The sequence below is a fragment of the Pagrus pagrus genome (genome assembly GCF_965226575.1).
Source record: "Pagrus pagrus genome assembly, chromosome: 5".
Taxonomy (NCBI): Eukaryota; Metazoa; Chordata; class Actinopteri; order Spariformes; family Sparidae; genus Pagrus; species Pagrus pagrus.
Window position 1 is genome coordinate 20,766,523 of NC_140189.1, and position 19,784 is coordinate 20,786,306.

Sequence of the window (19,784 nt, forward strand, 5' to 3'; positions counted from 1 at the left end):
CTCTCACCAAACATTATCAAAAATACACCTATCAGCCCCTTTAAAGCTTATCAATTGCCACACACGGAAATGTTAAACCTAGAATAAATAAAACACTGCATATAAACTAAGCTTAGCTAACCCCTACGTGGTATCGCTCTGTACTGAATGCACAGACACGAGCGCGATGGTGAACCCTGAAAGACATATTACATATAAAATAAGCGTATTTCCCAACACATCACACTTTAAGTGGGTGAGTATTGTGATGCTGAGAATTACTTCACAGGGTCCCTGAAAAGATAAATGACGAACAGTTTCTGATTTTATTGTTCATGCAACATACCCCATAATAAGGTCTAGGACTAGGTACACACTCGTACACACACCTGGTAATTCATTAGTGAAGCTGGATGAACATTATGCAGAGCAGATAGAGGAACAAATGGCACTGTGCACTGGTTCATGTAGTCATTATTGGCATTATTATTCCACATTCTGGCCGTCAGTAATTACCCACTTCGCTTCCCAGTACATGGCATTCTCGTTCTGAATTCCTTCCATGGCGAGCTCGAAGATAATGTAATCACAAAATGAACGAAACTGCCGAGCTTTTGAATCACAGGCAGAGAGGAGAAGAAGAAAGGCTTTGAAGTCGCACGGTTAATATTGATGAGGTGAGATATTTTAGATGATTAGCACCAGAGATTTCACTTCTTTCTTTTATTTTTGCATCAGCATGGTCAAATAATTCACACTTAGCTTACATCTTGCAGTTGTTTGATCAGTGGACACGGTACAGAGAGCAGGGCAGAAACCTCTAATTAACAAAATTACATATATTATCCTTTGAGTCAGTTAAAAAAAGAAAGTATTTTGTGGTGTCTCCACATAGTTTGGTGGAAAAAGAAGTGTCACTAACGTTCTCTATGGGGATTTTTTTTTTTCTATGATGGGAAAAGTAACATTTCTTGATCATGTATGTGTGATTCCTAGACAAGTTCAGCCTAAACACTACACTTAATCAAGCAGTTTACTGTTGACATGCAAAAGCTAGGACATGTTTCACACAGAGCAACGTGAATATAACGCTGGAGTCCAGAGCTCACGACATGTCCTCGCCATAGTTATAAAAGCCTTTGTTTGTTCGCCATAGTGCCACAGCAAAGCAGTCTATGCATTGTACTTCTTGAGCAGATCACTCTGCCAGTGCCTCTTGCGATCCGGGAACTTTCTGGGCAAGCGGATCTTTTTAAAGTCGGCAATGCATTTCTTCAGATCCTCCTCCAGCAGCTTCCTCTCCTCCTCATCCTCTTCCTCCCCTGGCGGGGGGCCACCGTTCTCCTTGACGGTGGGCCGTGGCAGCGTCCTCAGGTTGAGTGTGGTCGGACGCTGGGGGCTCTCGGCAGGAGGCGGCGTTGGGAGGGGAGGGGGACTGGAGGTAGAGGGCGGTTTAGAGGGTAGAGGTGGAGGCAGGGCTGGAGGGGAGAGAAGTGGGAGGTCAGGGCTGTTGGTGGCAGGAGGAGGTGGAGGAGGAAGAGGAGGTGTCAGAGGAGGCGGAGAGTCGAAGGGCAGCGGGTTTCGTATGTCCAGTGTTGTGATGCTGTTGGTCTCTGGAAGGCTTTGGGTTCGGGCAGTGCTGCTGGGATGCTCCGTGGCTGATACAGTTAGTGCAGTTGTGGGGTCAGAGGTCAGCACTTCGGTCAAAGCTGGGGTGTCAGAGGTCGTTGCCTTGGAAATCACTGATGAACCACCTGCAGCAGAAAGAAAGAATTACAACATTAGGTGTGTGAAATTCAGAAAAAATATTTTTACTAAGGTACAATTGCTTACATTTTGGCAAGTATGCTCATTCTTGTCTTTAATGTCTGAACTGTAATTATGGAACTAGAGCCAGCAGGTGTTAGCTTAACTTAGCTTAGCATTGGAAGGAGAGGTCTCTAGGGAAACAGCAAGCTAAGTTAAGAGCTATTGCTTCACTAAACAACAGCTGGTCAAGGTAACTTCCTGCAGTTTTGTCATCACCGTGAGGTTGCAAGGCAGCCAGCGGAGACATTGCACCAATGGTTAAATGGTTCATTGAGGAACAGGCCTTGTTCAAGCACATAACTGCCCTTGAAACCACAAGTCGTACATCATTTCTGTGCACAGATTAAGATATACCATGTTAATTTGTTAACTTTAGAGGAGCTGGTAGGCAGGATAGCTGTTTCCCATTTCCAGTCTTTGTGCTACGCTAAGCTAATCACTTCCCAGCTTCAGCAAGGCTACATAGTATTTACTGTGTATGTCTGTATGCTAAATATGAAGCTAGAGCCTGCAGTCTGTTAGCTTAGAACGGAATTTGGAAACAGCTAGCCTGAGGGTAACAAAGTCTGCCGAACAGTAGCCTACATCTTCAGCTCACCAATTAACACGCTATAAATTGTTTGTTCAACCTAAAGAAAAACCAAAAGATAGAGCTTGGCTAGTTTTTTCCTTTGGTTTCCAGCTTGGCTACATAATATTTACTGTACAGACCTCAGCGTGATGCCAATGCTCTTATCTAAACTATAAGCAATAAAGCTAAGAAGTGTTTACCAAAATGTCAAAGTCCAAGGAGGATGAGTGAAAAAAACAATATAGAAATAGGAGGTTGTGAGAGATTTAAAAGAAGTGACTTATGGGAAAATGTTAGATGAAAAAATTAATACCTCTTACTATAGGTCTGTATGCTAAATTAGAAGCTCGAGCCGGCAGTCTGTTAGCTCAGTTTAGCACTAAGAAAGGAAAAGGGGGGACACAGCTACCCTGACTATCTCCAGGGGTAAAGACAAGACAAAATATGTCGAACAGTGGGGAGTAATTCTAAAGCTCAATTAATATGATATATCTTGTTTGTTTATTCTGTACAAAAACCAAAGGACCAAGCTAGGTCAAAAGTAAAAAGTGCATTTCCCAAAATGTGAAACTATTCCTTTTTAAAAAAATAGGATTTGATAAGTGAGAAGATATAATGTTCACACTCAGGCAGGCTCTCTGGTCTGTTTGAAAGAAGGTCTTAATTAACAGTGGAGCCTTGCACAGAAATTTGATTACATTTCACTTTTTTTGTTTGCCTTATCAAAGTGTGTCAGTAGTGTGTGGCTGGCACAGAAACAAGCACCTCAGTGTTGAGCTTTTAAGTTTTTGTCTCCAAGAGTACAAAAGTACACACATGCTGGCACGACAGCCTGTAGGAGCATTATGGAAACAGAAATTAGCTGAGAAAGGAGCTCAGCAGGAGAGGAGAGGAAATGAGAGATAAGGAGAGCGGAGGACGGTCTTTAATTTCCAGAATTCCCTTCTACCTTTGCCTCTACGTACGTTAGCCTAGAAGGAACGCTGTGCCTGAACTGATGGTGTGAACCTGCCTGACTGAAGCCTGACAGGCCATTTTTCACGGTATGTTGATTTTTCATCTCATCTCTGTGTGAGGACAGGGGTGGTTGCTGTGCTGCGACTTCTCAGAGTAGTTGGAGTGGCACATGCACTTTCTGTGCTATTTGAAAGCCCATTAACCATTTTGAATTGCCTCGCCTCTCTGTACAAACATCCTATTTTTTGGAAACCAGTGAGCGGGTAATCAGCCATTCTCTTTCCTTTGATTTCCGCTGTCTACATGATGGTACACAGCCTCAGACTGGGGAGGCGAGTCACAGCAAACATTGCCCATGTCCACAGCAAATCGGATAAAATTCAAAAAGCATCTTTTTTTTGTCTTTTTTGGGCCTTCCATTTCACACTAATCCTGGGTTTCTGACCATAGAGAGCACACTGCACTCACTGCCTCTTTTGTGTTGCAGGGTGGATTGGGAGACCAGAGCCGGAGCCTGGCCGTAACATATGATTGTTATGCATTCTCAGGCTTTCTTGTCATGTGATCCATTTCCAGAGAATTTTGACGTGCTCTGTTAACAACAAACAACAGATCATAGCGCCTCCGGAGGAAAAAGTGAAAGGCTATACGGCTGCACGTGCCCAAAAGAAGAGATTTTAGCCTTTCCTTTTGAATGTTGGACGCTGGACAATCAGAAAATACCCAGAGGACAGAAAAAAAAACTCCAATACGTACATTTTCAGATTCATCCATATAGGTTTGGACATGGTCATGCATGCATAGCGCTTATGGACCGCATCACCCAATAGTCACAGTCACACAGATGCTGTCTCTCACTGTGAAGCAGCCACATACAGTACACACTGCCACACTATATGAAAATACACACAAACAGCTGGTTTTTCCTTACTCAAATCGAGGGTCTAAAGACAGAGGATGTCGTTCACTGTACAGATGCTACAGCCCACTGAGGCAATGTGATTGTGATTTTGGGTTTCTATTAATAAAATTGACTCGCTCATGCAGAAACGAGCAGGTACAAAATGTCACACACACGGCAGCAGTCACACACACATGTGCAGAGACATACAAAGACACGCAAGGCCCTGCACTCTTTCCTTCGATGGGGCTCATCGTCACGGTAACCTGCTTATATAACGGGAAAAGCTGCTTGTGTCAAACGGAGGCGGCGCAGAATATTCTCCCACTTCCTTGGCTTTATGGATACCTGAATACGAGTGTGTAGTGTGTGTGTGTGTGTGTGTGCGTGTGTGTGTGTGCGGACATATGACAGAAAGTGCACAAGCCTGTGTGTAATAGAAAGTGAGTGTTTTCTTGTGTGTTTGTGCATGCATGCGTATTGTGAGCACATGTATGCGTACTATAGGCGTAGGTGTAGATGTTTGCATGTGTCTGTGTGTATCATTGCATTCTGGGCATGTACTGACATTTGAAAGAAGGACAGAGAAAGAAAGAAAGAAAGAAAGAAAGAAAGAAAGAAAGAAAGAAGATGCAGGGTAAGGAGCGATTGACAGGGACATGTTCTGCACTGTTTGTGTGTTCGGTGCATTCAGTGTCTCTCATAATGAATACATGTGTTTGAGGGCCGCGTGGACGTGGGAGTGTGGGGGCTTAGCAGTGTCGGAGGAATAATCCACTGGGGGATGGGCTCCATGCTTTCCTCCACCACTAAGCCTTATGGAGGAGAAGAGCGAAAGAGAGCACTCAACCCGTTTCCCCGGGCCACTTCTCCAGGGATATATGCAAAAGCCAAAGCACTTTCTCACACATCCTCTCCTCTCGCTGCCTCTCTCTCCCTCCCATCTGTTCAGTGTGACACATCCCTCCGTTGCCATCATTACTGCTATTAGCAACTCTAATGTGTCACTGTTGCCAGGGTTTAGCACCTCTCCGTCACAAAATGTCTCCTCTACGGTGTGCCGTGTGGTATTATCATCCCACCTGAAGCATAGCACACTGTGTACTCCTTACAAAGTAGTGAAACACCATTATTCTTAAAAACTCCTGAGGGTATTTTCATCCAAACCCAAAGTCAAAATAAAGCGTACAGGAGTTGTTTTCATATTGAGGATGGATTGAAATGTACAATGGTTTTGTCAAGGTTTGGGTTTACTGGTTTAGTTGTTTCCTGTTTATTTTGTAGATTTATCCTCATGTTTTACTTTCCACTTCCTGTCTTTGTGTGTTTTCTCGCCTTTTCTGGTTGCTCTATTAGTTTCACCAGCCTCTTATTAGTCTTTCCTCCCTTGTGTAGGCTATTTAGGTCTGTGTCTTTCCCTCTCTCATTGTCAGTCAGTCTGTTTTTGTCCTCACGTCTGTTTCCTGGTCCTGTTTTCTCTTGGCATTTTTCCTGCGTTTGCTGACTGTGTCCTCGTGTTATCCCGGCTAGTACCTAGTGTAGCTATTTCTGCTCTTGGATTCCTACTTTTGCTGCCTGTCTTCGATTTCTTTGGGGGAACTTTTAGGTCAACAAACCTTGCTTTTTGTTATGTCTTCCTGCCTGCCTGCTGAAAGAGACAAATATCTCTGAGCAACATTAAAATCAGTATAAAAGAAATTGACGATCATCAGCAGAAGAAAAGAGAAGAGTTTTAAATGGAAGGTTGTTCGAGGTTTAGCAGAACTGGAACTGGGTCACAGAATATCACCTGAACACACTATTAACTAAGAAAATCACATTGTAACAGTTACAATCGATTTTGTGCTTCTGCAGACAGACTTCTAATAGGCACGGAAGAGGTGGACATCATGCTTATGCACAGGATTATACATTAAACTTGCATTTATTCAAGTGCTCTGATGGGATGACTTTGTCTTTTTATAGGTTTGTAAATGGCAATTCCATACATGCAGTTTTTGTGTCCCGCTGACCATTAGTAAAGTTATGGCTCTCTTCCTAGTCATTAGGGCACATTCTTGTTGCCTAAAAGGACTTTGGGACTTAAAGGGGCTCTATGTTACAATTTCTAGCAATTTACATGTATTATTACCTCTTTTATTGGCCATATGTCAGCAGATTGTAACACAGAAGTTCTGCGAAGCCCCTTTAACTTGGTTCATGGACTTGCATTTACATCGCGCTTTCTTGTTTACTGGCGACTCCAGCTTCACACTGAGCATACAGACAAAAAGCTTCTCTTATAAATGTTGAAAAAAAACCCAAATAAGTGTATTACCCTCAAGGACTGAACTGCTTCTTTTTACATCATGACAGGTTCTCTCATTTAAACAACCTCGCTCAAAAACATTTCATCTCAGTTTGTGTTGAATACCCAACAATGTTTGAATGTAGCATGAAGCTGTTTAAAAATGAATGTATCTGCTGCTTCTGAATTACCTCGAGTATGACCAGGTCAATCAGCCTGTGGGTACTTTTTAAAATTCACTGTGGCTGCTGACAGGTGTTGTGACCTGAGGATCGGGAGATTGGCAAACAAGAGGACATCTCCATGGTAACGCCACAGCGATGTGCAGGGGCCAGAGCTACACAAATGCATAGTAATGTCTCTGAGACTGAGAGAAACCTTTTAGCCAGAGTGTGAAGTTGTGCATATGGCTCTACCCTGCTGTTAAAAAGGGAGCTCACGCTACATCGTTTCAGCAATTACAGCATGTTTTATATCTAATTACCTAGCATTCAGCTCCGATATCCAACATCTGCTTTGTGAAATGATCAGTATGGCGCCTAATGACACAGTGGGCCTCACCACCTACAGTCTTTTCAGTCATTGTCTTTCATCTCTGATTGCCGTCAGAGCAAATACATACGGAGGCGTAATCAGACGTGGTAATACTATATTCTGCAGACTAACTTTACATGCTCGGGCATAGGCACAGATGCCCAGATACAAAATCACTGGAGTGTGCTCAGAAGTCTCTGAGCAATTACAAATCTGTCAATCTACATAATGTCGAGGAAATGCGTGACGTTAACAGCTGGAGACCGCGAGCTGCTGCCAAGTAAGAAAAACAGAAATGGGAGCAGAGGTTAGAGGAAAGAATGGGGGAAAGAGATGGAGGAAAGCAACCTGTGAGCCTGTCATCACTAATTAAGCTTTTTTTATTATTCATTTGGCAGTGGAAACGAAGATTATATGATCTTTATTTTTCCCAATTTGAACAAATCTACATCCGATCCAAGTGTGCTGCTGATTCACCTGCTCCACGTGCCTCCTCTTTATCTTCCCCTGCTTTAAACACCCTGAGCTGCTGCCTGGCTACCGCAGCCCGTCACCAGCCTGCCTAAGCATCCTAAAGCCCATCCTGGCACCCCTCAGCTCCCGCAGAGCCTGCAGCCCCCCTGCCACCTGCTTCTCCTCTCCTGCCTGGTTTCAGCCAGGACCAACCCTGCCCGGGACTACTGCAGCACCAAGGACAAGCCTGACTGTTCAGATTACTGATAATTAGAGGGACAGATTAGAGCCCAAGTCTCCAGATGGCCGAGGTGAATCCCATCCTAACAACAGCACCGACAGTTACAACTCCCTGCTTGAAGCAGGATACATTGGATCAGCAGAGACATAGTGACCATCCACGGCCCTTTCACATTGTTTCCACAAAGTTGATAAGTAAGTATATAATAAAACACATGAAGTGTGACGCTTTGTTGCTTTGTTTTAACTAGAAGATGCAAAACTTCTCATTCCCAAACATTTACAAGCGCCTCTGTGTAAAAAACATCACTCTGTCACTGATTGATGGCATGCAATTAAAACTCATGAGATATAATTTGCCATCTTGAGACATGTTTGCAAAGAAAGAACCATTAGAAACGGAAACTATAGAAGAAATTAACTGATGGGCATCAGCTATAAACAGTGAGACAGTGGGGACAGATACGTTAAAGCACCAAGTGAGGTTCAATTTATTTTGCCATAAAAACATACAGTGCTCCCGAGCTAGTGAACTGAGGCTGATTAACAAAACAGAGAAAATATTTCTTGTACCTATAAAAAAAAGAATCAGAAACAAAACAAACATAATATTCCCATAATAACAACTGTTTTAAAAAGTGAGGCAGTAAAAGAGCATGAATAGAAAAGATTTAAATTGAATGATTGACTTATGTTGGCTTGCTGTACCGTGCAACTGCTTTGTCTGGGAAAAAGTAAACAAAATTTACAAGGAATATACATTGCGTGAGACCACTGGTGGGCCGCTCGCCCCTCCTGGTGCCTCTATGTTTGAAAAATTCTGCAAAAGTGCCCTCTAGGGTGTCCCTCCAGTAGACAAAACGTGGTGCCCTCTCTTCACTGTAAATAAATCATGACTTTCTGCGCACTGGTGTCCCCCCCACATACATGTGGTGCCCTTTTTAATTTTTGCCCCGGCCCCTCAAACATCCTGAGTCCGCCACTGAATGAGCACTTCTCGGGAGCAAAAACTTAATCAGTTCATCCCTCCTTCTTAACTGAGCTCTTTGACTTTTAATGAGAAATGTTAAAAAACAGTGACTTCTTATAGAGGCCTGCTGGGCTCCAAGTATCCAGAAGGCCCTTTAATCCACGCATGGCATCAGCACATCATTTTAGTTGTAATGTGTTGCATTTGTAATGACACAATTAACATCTTTCTAACGTTGCAGCTGAGTCTGGCAGAGGAAGTTCAACTGCCTTCTAATGCTTTCTTCAGTTCAGTCAGTTATTGTCACAACTTCCACCTCGCTTTGCCCAATCAGGTATTTCTCCTTTCCTGCCACACCGCCGCTGCACCCCACCTTATGCTCTCCTTCACATATTTTCAGTCTCTGCCACTTCAGCTATCCATTTTGCTTTCCTTTTTAATCCTACAACTGGGCTCCTGACACTCTGACTCACTCCCTTTGTAGCTAATTTCATGCTCCCTCATTCCCATCCTACTTGTACTATATTCTTGTGGTGTCTTGGAGCTTAAAAGGGAGAAGAAAAGGTTGAAAAGTCAAAGAGAATAATAAAGAGACAACACGGAGAAAGAGCGAGAGATGAGTAGATACAGCGCTGTAAATCACTGGTGACCTAATCTGCTCTCTTTCAGCTGCCAGACCTTGTCCGAAGTTAACATCCTGCTCTGTCCCTCCCCCCTTTGGGAACTCCCCCTCCTGACCTTGCATGTCCGAGTCCCTGTGGCGTTCAGGGGGCCAATATGTTTTTTGATAGCTGCTCTCTGTAGGATGTGCATATGAAGAGTAGGAGGAGGAGGGGGGCGCAGCAGAGCATATGTAGCCATGCTGGAGGAGCAGTGGCGGTACACATCTGACTCAATGCCTGGCTCACTATAAATAACCCAACACACAATGAGATAAAGAGGCCCCGAGCCAGCGCTACTGTACTCGGTGCATATGGGCTCACATGGCAGCGCGGGCAAACTGTGCTGCCGTCAAGGACGAACAGTAGTGCTCGAGCTCACGTACATACACATGTGCGAATGGACAAAAGCCTTTAAACATAACATGTACACCCTCCCTTCCACACACATATTGATGGAGAAAGCAGTGGTAGGCCTCAGGCTGCTGCACTCCCTCTCCACTACATCCAATCCGAGGTAATTAGCAGCAATGATACTTTTCTATGTGAGCGTGGACTTCTCCTGTTATTGCTGTCAAGAGAGGACGAGGGAAGCAAATGGCTTGTTTGCCTGCTAATGCATTTTTAACCGTTCGCAACGAAGAGTGAGAAGACGAAGGCAAGCAATTAGATCTAAAACCTCACAGCTCTGAGTCATTAGCCGTGCTCAGGAGGGCTGTTGCACGTCTTCCCTCCCGCTGTGTGGCTGCGTTTGCGTCAGTGAGCGTTCGGAGATGCCAACTGCCTGCTCAGCATATTTGTTAGACAGGGCCCAGCTCGTTGCCCCCTGTGTGGCCCCCCCATACCAACCCAACGCAGACCCACCCGAACACTCATCCGACCTCTCCTCCAAAAACAAAACAGAGCCAAAATGCACTGGCCTCGAGAGTCGACAAGGCAGAAAACAAGCGCCGAGCCACAGATGGTTGCAGCTGAATGAACATAAACAGCAGACAACATCTGATAGTACACGCAGCCGACGACGTTAAGAAAATGACTCATTTCAGGGCTCTGTGTTGTCACTGTAGCGCTATTCATAAAAGGAGATACAGTCTGGGAACCTGGTTGTAGGCGATTCAATGGCACAGATCGTGATTCACATAAAGATGAGTGTTGTTTCTGTTGGAAAACATCAATTTCACCCTATTTCTTTTGGCGTAATCATAATACGAATCAATATTAATCCCAACCATGCTGTGGATCTATATCTGTCTGCTGTAACTGAATCTCTGTGTGTGTTGACAGAGCAGACGGGCCACGGGGGAGCACATTACAGCACGGCCCAGTGAGGGCTTTGTTTGCCGGGGCGATCCGGCACCTCTCCAAATAACAGGACACTTCATCGCTGGAGTTGCTCAGGAAGAGAGATAAGATGTGAAAACCAAATCCTCCCTGCTTAAATACTCTCCCAGTCTCATCTCACTTCCACCAGGTTATCTGTCTCTCTGCTTCCTTGCCCCATTTTTCCAATCCCCCCTTTTTTTTTTTCCCTTTGACGTACATCCGTTCCTGTTCTCCTTCTGCTCTCTTGCCTTCTTCTTTTTTTTTTTTTTTTTCCAAACGGGGAAGCGATGACCCAGCTGGCTACAAGACAAGGGGATCATTCTAAGAGGGGAAAGCAGGCCGAGCCAAGGCATGTTGCCATGTCGAGCCGCCTACGGTAACAATGGCACCACAGGAACGCGACGTGGCTCAAATGGCTGCCTTAAGGTAGAGACAACAGTCTTGTACTCTTGAGGGCACGTTCCCTTTTTGTGCTTTCATGGCGAGAGTTTAATAATGGATTGCACAAGCTCACTGAGAACTTGACTTCAAACGTTGCGGTAGGAGCAGAGGAATATAAATAAGAATGAAATATAGGATTTCATTAAGTTGTGTGTGATGAATGCAATCTGCTATTTTAGATTTCACAAAAGGAAAAAAGAAATCATGGTAAAAAAAAATATCTACGGAAGAGGATTAGGGCCACTGCAACAAAAAATTGAGTTCTGACTTTTTTTTTCCTCAGAGTTCTGACTTTACGCTCAGTATTTAAAAAATAATTCAGAAATTGAAGTCAAAACTCAGAGGAATCAGTCAAAAAAAGTCCTGAACTCAATCGAGGCACACCACTCACTATGTTGCTTCTTGTGTGGCACATGCTACACGATTCAGCCATGAGTTTCACAACAGAGCATTAAAAAAAAAAAAAAAAAAGGAAAGGGAAAAATAAACCCAAGCAGCATTTCATCACAGTGGACCTCCGTGCTGCCGGTGTTCAACATCACAGTGTCAACACTTCTCACACGATCACTGTTGAATGTTGAGTCTCAAGGCAACTCATTGAGGTAAAGAGCGAGAGCAGTTTGGGACACCGACGCCTGAAATTTCACACATGAGGTGCGCCTCTCCACGCCTGTGCTAAATGACTGACCTTGGCGCTCCCGTGTTGCACTAGTGTGCACAGAGGAATGCTGTGTGTGTAACTGTGTGTTTGTTTGGGCTGGACGGACACTGCGGGCGCGGTATTGTCCCGCTCTCTGAGGGAAGATTCGTCATGTGTTCCAGACCGCAACAAAAAAGTCATCTGTTTTCCAGGAAGGGAGCCACATAAATTTTTCAGCAGTTTTTCTGTGAAGCTCATCAGCCATGCTTTTATCTAGGCCAGGCAGAGATCAGGTTGAGAGGTCTTGTACTAAGGTAATTAGCATGGGATAATCTCTGAAAAAACTTATATGAGTCAGAGTTTATAAGACAACATGTGACTGCCTCACTTACATAAACATAACCCTGCGAGTGTTGTTGTTCAAGTGTAATTTATGCCCACTTTTCTGTCTGTGGGTGTGAGCAATGAAACATGTTGTTTTTATTGACAACAGACAAAAAAAAAATCATTTTTAATCTCGTGGGGCCTGTACAGCTGCAGTTTTTCCCCAGTCCTGCTTTTTAGCCCTAATTTGTTTCAAAATGTGTTCTGTAAGTAGTAATTGGGTCATTTATTGATAACAAAATGAGGGTTTTGTACTCTGCTTTAACAAAGCCTGTTATCTATGCATGTCCTAATTTCTATCCTGGCTCTGTTTTCTGGTCAACTGCAGAAAAAAAAAAGAGGAAAAAAAAAATATGGAGAAAAAGCAGATGGTAGAATGAGGGGAGATAGTGCCTGAGGCAGTGCTGAACATGTAATGTGAAGTGGAGTTTATGTCCATGGACATTGGTGAGATGAAAATTTGAATTGGTTCACTTGTGACTGAGTCGCATTGTCAGTGAAAATTAAAAAAATGTGAAGGCCATGCACCAATTCCCTCCTAGCTCCCGCTGGATACCATTCAATGCTGAGAAAACACTGTCATAAATGAAAAATACAACCCGAATAGAAAGAAAAACATCTTTTTATTTGACAAATCAATTTGCTTTTTGCTGAACACTTTTAATTTCAGTGTCGTCTACGCCTGCAGCGACACACTGCAGCAGCGGATCTAACATATTGACTCAGATGTCAACAGCACTTCATCACACTGAAAACACAACATTGCGGTTTCTAGACATTTTTCAGAATACATTTATTGTCACTGTCAAGACGCTCTGCCAAAGCTACAACCTGACACCTTCTAGCTCGGGAGAAAATCCTGCACTATGCTGCCTCGACGGCTGTTTCTCAACTCAAAAGTCACTTTATATTCAACCTCTTATTCATCAGTCTCACTATGGCATAATATTCCTAACTCTGTCTGCATTTTTATGTCGTCACCTGGATCTTTTGTTGGATTTGAGTGCCTTCAGTTTGTGATTTAGTCTGAGGTATATGATGTGCAGACCTGTCCTGAGGCTGTATCTGGCAACGACCCTCCTCTATAACTTTAGTTATCGCCCTCACAGTGCCCTTGCTACAGTGCTGAGAAAACATTAGGCTGGCTACAGCGCAATCCTACCCTTTCATTTGGGTATTCACTTACAGTAAGTGAGAGCTATCATCAAATATGCAACAGCTTCAACTAATACTGAACTGAGTATTATCAATAACATTATCGTTTACAGAACACTCAAAACGTGATCCGACAGGGTGACCACCAGATTTTCTTTTAAACAACATGTCGTCATGGTGTAAGCCCGTCTCACTGTAAAACTGCTCCTCAAATATCTAACTGAGCAAAAGAAAACGTCAAAGAAGCGCGATGGGTCACAGAATAAGAGCAGTGGGCTGGGAGTGATGTAACACCTTCCATCTCCTGTGCCCTCCCAGCGTGGGTGATTAAAACACTGAAGGCTCCCTTGTACAATCAATACACACACTTCATCGTTTCAACCTTTCCTTACGAGATCTCTTTATATTTGAGCTTTCATCGTCTTCTTTTCACTTTTTTCATCAAAGACTGTTGCTCGCTCGTTTGCACAAACGGCGGCGTCTTGAAAGGGAAAAACCCCAACACACCTACCATCTACCTTCCCCTTTCAAAATAAAAACTTCAAAGCATTTTTTCACCCCCTCTGTCCATGTGGCTGTATTATCATCACCCTCATTCATTCATAACAACAGCTGAACAGATATGGCACGTTCCTAACCACATGGTACTGGACACATTTAATAAAAAAGGGAAATTATTCTCTCTTGTGCTGGGGCTGCTCACGTCCCTCATGGCTGATAAGATGTCCAATTATTTGGTAATTTAGTTCAGAGGAGCAGGAGAGAGTCCGATCTGCAGGCAAAGTTTAGCACTGAACATCACGGCCACTCATTGAAGCCCTTTCCCTTATGCCCTCATGACTGGTTCAATAGTCATGTAGACACACAGGGGCGCTTATTCGACAAAATTAGCTCTTGGATACAGTATTGTGCTTCACCAAGGCAGATGCAATACACAGGGTACAAAAGGGAGATAGTACACGGAAGGTTTCAGTCTTTGCAGGAAAGGCTGTGGTTGAGGACTGGGGACTAAAACGGGACGATGGCAGAAGCCGGACCTGAGGATGAGGGGGACTGGGGTTGAAGGGGAGGGCTGCAGGTTGGACCTGCAGAGAGTCGAAAGCAGCTGCTGGGTACTGTTCATGGGGTAAAAGCTGGAGGCTGCAGAAAGAGATGGAAGGGCACAACATCTACGGTACATCTACTGGTGCAGGAGCCATCAGAGAGATGGCTGGAGGCTGGAGGAGGGGGGCACGTGGAGACAGGGTAGGGGACCGAGGGGAACAATAGTCTCACTCACGGTAGAACACATATTCAGTGTAGCTGGTCCAGATCTTGTCGTCCGTCTGCTCGTGGGCAAAGGCGCAGGTTCCTGTGGAATTACAGGCCACCATGTGGAAGCCTGCGTCAGCCAGCTTGTCAAAAGCCTGCTCCAGAAAGGTGAATTTGAGATAGTAGCGGGATGTGTAGCGCTCAGGGGGGCGGTCGGGGTCACGGCTCTCGTTCAGCGTCTCCCCGAACACCTCTTTGGCCAGAGAGGTCTTCCCACACACCATGATCCGTGCCACCCGGCGGAATTTGGCATCGGTGTGGCTGTCGCGGCCCAGGGTGTATGAGCCTCGGTAGCCAATGGTGATGAACCCGGACCGTTTGCTGTCCATGGCACCGGGCACCAGGCTGGCACAGGCGGCGGCGGCAGCACCCAGGGAGCTGAGGTTACGGGCCGAGTCAATCCCAGGTGAGGAGTCCTCTGGGTCGCTCTGACATCCCTCGTCGCCAAGGGAGTTCTGCTTGCTGATTTTGGGCGCCAGTAGCTTGACAAGATCAGGCAGGTTGAAGAACTCAGCCTCCCTCTGCAGACGCCCACGCTCTGGGAAGTGGTCTGGGAGAACCAGCTGCTGGTCCCGCATGTAGTCCAGGATGTAACGGAACAGAAAACCATCACGGTCCACAAAGAAGCGACCCTTGGTGTCCCTGGCCAGTCCTTTGGCTGACTTTCGACTGAACATCTCCCCAAGCAGGGACTCTGGCACACTTGTGAGGGTGGAATAGCGGGTTATGTACACCTGGCCACCGACGTTGAGTTCGATAATCTCTGGGAAGGGTACCTCCTCCCCTGATATGCCACTATCTGGTAGAGCCATGGCTTACTCCTTCCACACAGGTGCTGCTTTAAAATCTCTCTTGGTTTCAGTGAAAGTTCAGTTCACAGGACTTCAAAAAGGATTTTCTGTTGAAACCTTTCACAGCTGTTGAGAGGCCTGTTAAAGAGTGCAGGACCTGCTGCGGTGGAAACGTCCGTGCCTGTGGATCAAACTGCGGCGCACAATTGGTATGCGCGCAATAAAAGCCGTCCGCCACTCTCGCATCAGAGCCGACACAAACAAAACAGCCACGCAAGCACAATCTCTACTCTAACTACAGCTTTCCTCCATTATTACTGAAACATAGCGGAGAGGGTTTCATGCGGCGTGCAACGGCACCGTTATGTCCACGTCCTTTACGCGCGTTACACAGAGGTGGTATCCTGAGTTGGAGGATCTGCTTTTGACACCAGTTCTCTGAGCAGGAAATGCGCGATTTGCACAACTGTCCATAACGACTTCTCTAACTCTAATCTCGGTCGGTTGTCCTGGCGCAAACAGGATCAGGTGGCCCAACTGCAATCATGCAATCCATAGTTGTTAAAATCTGTGGATTCGGCGGTGGCGTGCAGCCACGCGATGAAGAGCCAGGTGAAGGTGTAGTGCGAGGTGAGGAAGGTGCATAAAAAGATCTCGTGTCTCTCCATCCCAACGCCCCCTCTCGCGGTTCAAACTTGCGCGAGGCGGTCAGCTGTCCCGGCTCCTCCGCTCCTCTCTCGTGTCAGACTGGATCTCTGCTGCGACGTAACGGAGGATACAGCGTTATTCACCGCGGCTGACCACGCCCACCCGGCGTGACGCGCCTCTGGTCCAAACATCCTAACCCTCTGAGACCAGGCTGGATGAGCTCCTTCACTCTATCTGCTCAGAGTCTGGCAATTACCCTGAAAGTTTGCTTGAAATAATCGCCCCCAAATAATCACAGAAGACCTCAGGATACATTTTTAAGACTAATTCCCCCCAATAATTTATTTTCTTAAATAAGTCATAAGAAAGGCATCCCATAAATGGAGACAGGCACCAAATCTCTGGTCCCAGAATCCATTCATGCATCCATTTTCTGTCAATACACTCACTTGACTGAATAAACACTGATACAAGAACAATATAACAGCAGCCCACTGCCGAATGCCTATTTAGCTCGACTCTCATTAAAAACCCAACCACTCACTTAGACATGGGGACGCATTTAATTTTGATGCATTTATTTTTGGGGACACTCTCAGTGATCAGTGCAGTCAGAGTCTCTCTCTCTCTCTCTCTCTCTCCCTCTCACTCTCTCTCAGAAGGATGGGCTAACAGTGACATCTAGTGAGTACTCTAGAGGAAATGTTTTCCCCCTCCAGAGCATTCATTAACTGCTGATGACTCTGTGAGAGTTAGTTGGTATTCCACATCAGTCAGTCTCGTAATTAAAGCCTCCCTCCACACCCAGAGTGTGTCTAGCTGATAACTTCACGTGGATGTTTGACCTTTGCACAGTTTGATGCTAAAAGGCTGTTTTTAACATTCATCTGCCGAAGGGAAAGGTTTCTCTGTGCTCAACTTTAAGTCTACATACATGATTTTGTGACATCACAATCAGTTTGGAGGCTTGTTGTGGTGCACCTGCACTGAGAATGAACCTTCAGAGAAGTAGAAGCAGTGATGGAAGGTAACTAAGTACATTTACTTGAGTATTTCTATTTTCTGCTATTTTATACTTTCACTCTACATTTTGGAGGCAAATATTACACATTTTACTCCAGTACATTTATTTTATTACTGTAGTTACAAGTTACTTTGCAGATTGCATGTTACATCAGAGCGTAAATTAATGTATTGTAACGGCAATGTGTTAAGACAAACACTGATACTGTTAATCACAAAAATGCTGAATATCAGATCCAATAATCCGTCGACTCACAGTGTACAGTAGGTATATACATGTAAATATACTGTATGTATAATTTACTTGCACTTTTGATACTTAAGTACATCCAATATCAGTTTTGTAGCAGTGGTGGCACGGGGTAAATTTTGGTATTTGTTCCGCGTCCATCCTCGTTGGTCTTAGTTTTTTGTTCTAGTGCTTGTTATTTGATCGCAATTAAAGGCTAAATTCAGTGCGCTGGACCTTATATTTGTTTGTGTTTTCTATCTTTGTTTTGTTATCGTGACTCTAAAATTCAATTTCACATTTTATCCTGCAGAAGTGGGAATGTTCTTGCAGTGGTGGTCCACCACTCCTGAATGAATGTACAGGAAACACTTTGTTTATTCATGTCTGGAGGGGAGTTCTTTAAGTATTCTAATTATGGTAACACTTGACTTTAATGGTCTATGCTCACACTCATTATATCACACTATATCAACATGTAATAAATAGTTTGTAACACACTTTTAGCTGTGTATACAGATACAAGTGCATGTATTTGACAACAGCTATAATCCCTCTTTTTATGACTGGAGTCTGGTGTACAAACAGATAATGAAATTTTTCTAGAGCTTCCAACCAAATCACACAATCTTCATTTGAGGATGATTTTGGCTCGGTTGTCATGGAGATGGGCCTGTTGACATGCAAATTCAGTAGCTGTTATGAAGCTGTTCAGCCAAACTCATTTTCAGGCCTGCAAGTTGAGCATGAATGATCTTGATATTTTGAAATAGCACGTTGGTAGAACAGTCCAAGCGCAAGATCCACTTACTAGATTTTAGAAATATTTCTTCAGGTTCAGGTGGCATGTCCTATATAGTCACAGTTTAAACACACCGATAGGGAGCATGGCTGAGTCAGAGGGACCTGCACAGTCAATAGGCTGCAGGCTATTTATGCTCCCTGTCTCTCTTTTTCTTCTCATGTGTACTCCAGCGCACAGTCCTTTCTCTGGCCAATCAGCAGGCCAATTTTCGCCCGTCTCCAAGCATTCTGGCACTGATTTCCCTGAGGGCCCCACAGTCTCCAGCTGGCTCACAGCACCGCAGCCTGCCCGTCTACGAATCTGGTTATGTGGGCCACCACAGGATCCGGAGGTAATATGGCAGCGTTGTCTGCCAGTGACATGAGTCGATGACACAGTCCCGGCTCCATTTGCTGCTCCCTTCACTGAAATATGCAGGAGCAATATGCTGTGTAACGACAGACGCTTGTTATGTGGGCCACCACAGGAGCTGGAGGTAATGTGGCAGTGTATATATCCCAAAATAAGATGCTCTGACACAGAGCTGTATTTAAGTATGTGGGATATTTGTGTATAAATCTTCACCTTTTCACTCGCTGCACATCAGCATGTGACTCTGGATTTTTACTGGCAGATTCATCACTCTAATCACATCCAGACCACAGCCCATTGATCCCCAGAAATATGGACAAAACGACTACATCAAATAAATTAGTTTGACCTTCTGCAGCGGCTGGATTATCTGTTAACGTCTGTCAATTCTCATCACAGTGATGGCCTTCAGAGGCTGTCAGGTGTGTGCGTGTGTTTGATGCTCCGCTGATTCAAAATAGGCAGAGAAGAGGCTGTTAACCCATGGGAGAGAGATAGAGGATCAGCACACTCTGACAGGAAATGGAAAAATGTACTTTCTGCTGTTTCTGAATCTACAAACAGACATGCTGCACATAGTGAAATTTTGGATCCCTGCAGTGATAGAGAAGGGTTACTTTGGGAGGGTTTTATGGATATGTCTGCATATTGATCTGAGCGGGTTTCTGCTGACAGCTGCACCAGTAAGTGATTTATGAGATATTCTGTGGGATCAACAAAAATGAAACAGGCCGTTGCATCTATTTTCTCAGGTGTTTTCATCGCCCATGTGAACCCATCTGCACAGCTTCATTTCCCTCAGCACGAGGCGTCATACATCTTTCAAGACAGGTGACACGGAAGAGAAACAAGACACGACCGCAACACATCTTGTCGAAAGAGTCAAACCTCCTGTGAGTGTCAGCGTGGAGGAAAAAGGTTCAGTTGTTTATTTAATAATGAGACTGAGTCAGAGTGGAGAGCAGTCACTCTGACAGATGTACAACACTGTAATGAAATTAAAGCAGACATTTAACCAGGAAGGCCGGCAGCCTCCACACAACCGCTTTATTACTGCAAAGTTTCTAATCCAATCAGTTGATTCCACTTTCCTCCTGACTCAGTCACTTCTCCTCCATCCTTCTAAGGTTACACCCAAATTGTTTAATCAACTTGTTTACTCTGAAGCCACCCTCAAACCGTCCTCATCCTCCTTAGAAAAAGAAATATGTATACGACTTTGACAAATGTGTTTCCACACTCATCCCCAGCTCTCATATTGATCTTCTCCCTCTTGGCTACTATAAATTCTGAATTTCTCGGTCTGAAATTGAAGTAAGTACA

The 19,784-nt window shown here is 44.6% G+C and overlaps 2 protein-coding genes across 2 annotated transcripts; both read right to left on the reverse strand.

Moving 5' to 3' along the window:
* Positions 1–805: 805 nt before the first annotated feature.
* Positions 806–2,035, reverse strand: LOC311256927 (uncharacterized protein; the record flags this gene model as incomplete). The annotated part of the gene is made up of 2 exons (XM_084352339.1): positions 806–1,733; positions 2,005–2,035. 2 exons carry the CDS (start codon positions 2,033–2,035, stop codon positions 1,153–1,155), a joined length of 612 nt encoding a protein of 203 aa, XP_084208465.1. The 3' UTR covers positions 806–1,152.
* Positions 2,036–12,752: 10,717 nt separating this feature from the next.
* kctd12b (potassium channel tetramerisation domain containing 12b) lies at positions 12,753–16,177 on the reverse strand. Its single transcript, XM_084353197.1, has one exon. The coding sequence runs from the start codon at positions 15,424–15,426 to the stop codon at positions 14,575–14,577; it is 852 nt and encodes a 283-aa protein (XP_084209323.1). The 5' UTR covers positions 15,427–16,177; the 3' UTR covers positions 12,753–14,574.
* Between the last annotated feature and the right edge of the window lie 3,607 nt (positions 16,178–19,784).

Coding starts and splice junctions, on each gene's coding strand:
- kctd12b (XM_084353197.1), bottom strand. CDS start 15,426: ATGGCTCTACCAGATAGTGGCATATCAGGGGAGGAGGTACCCTTCCCA.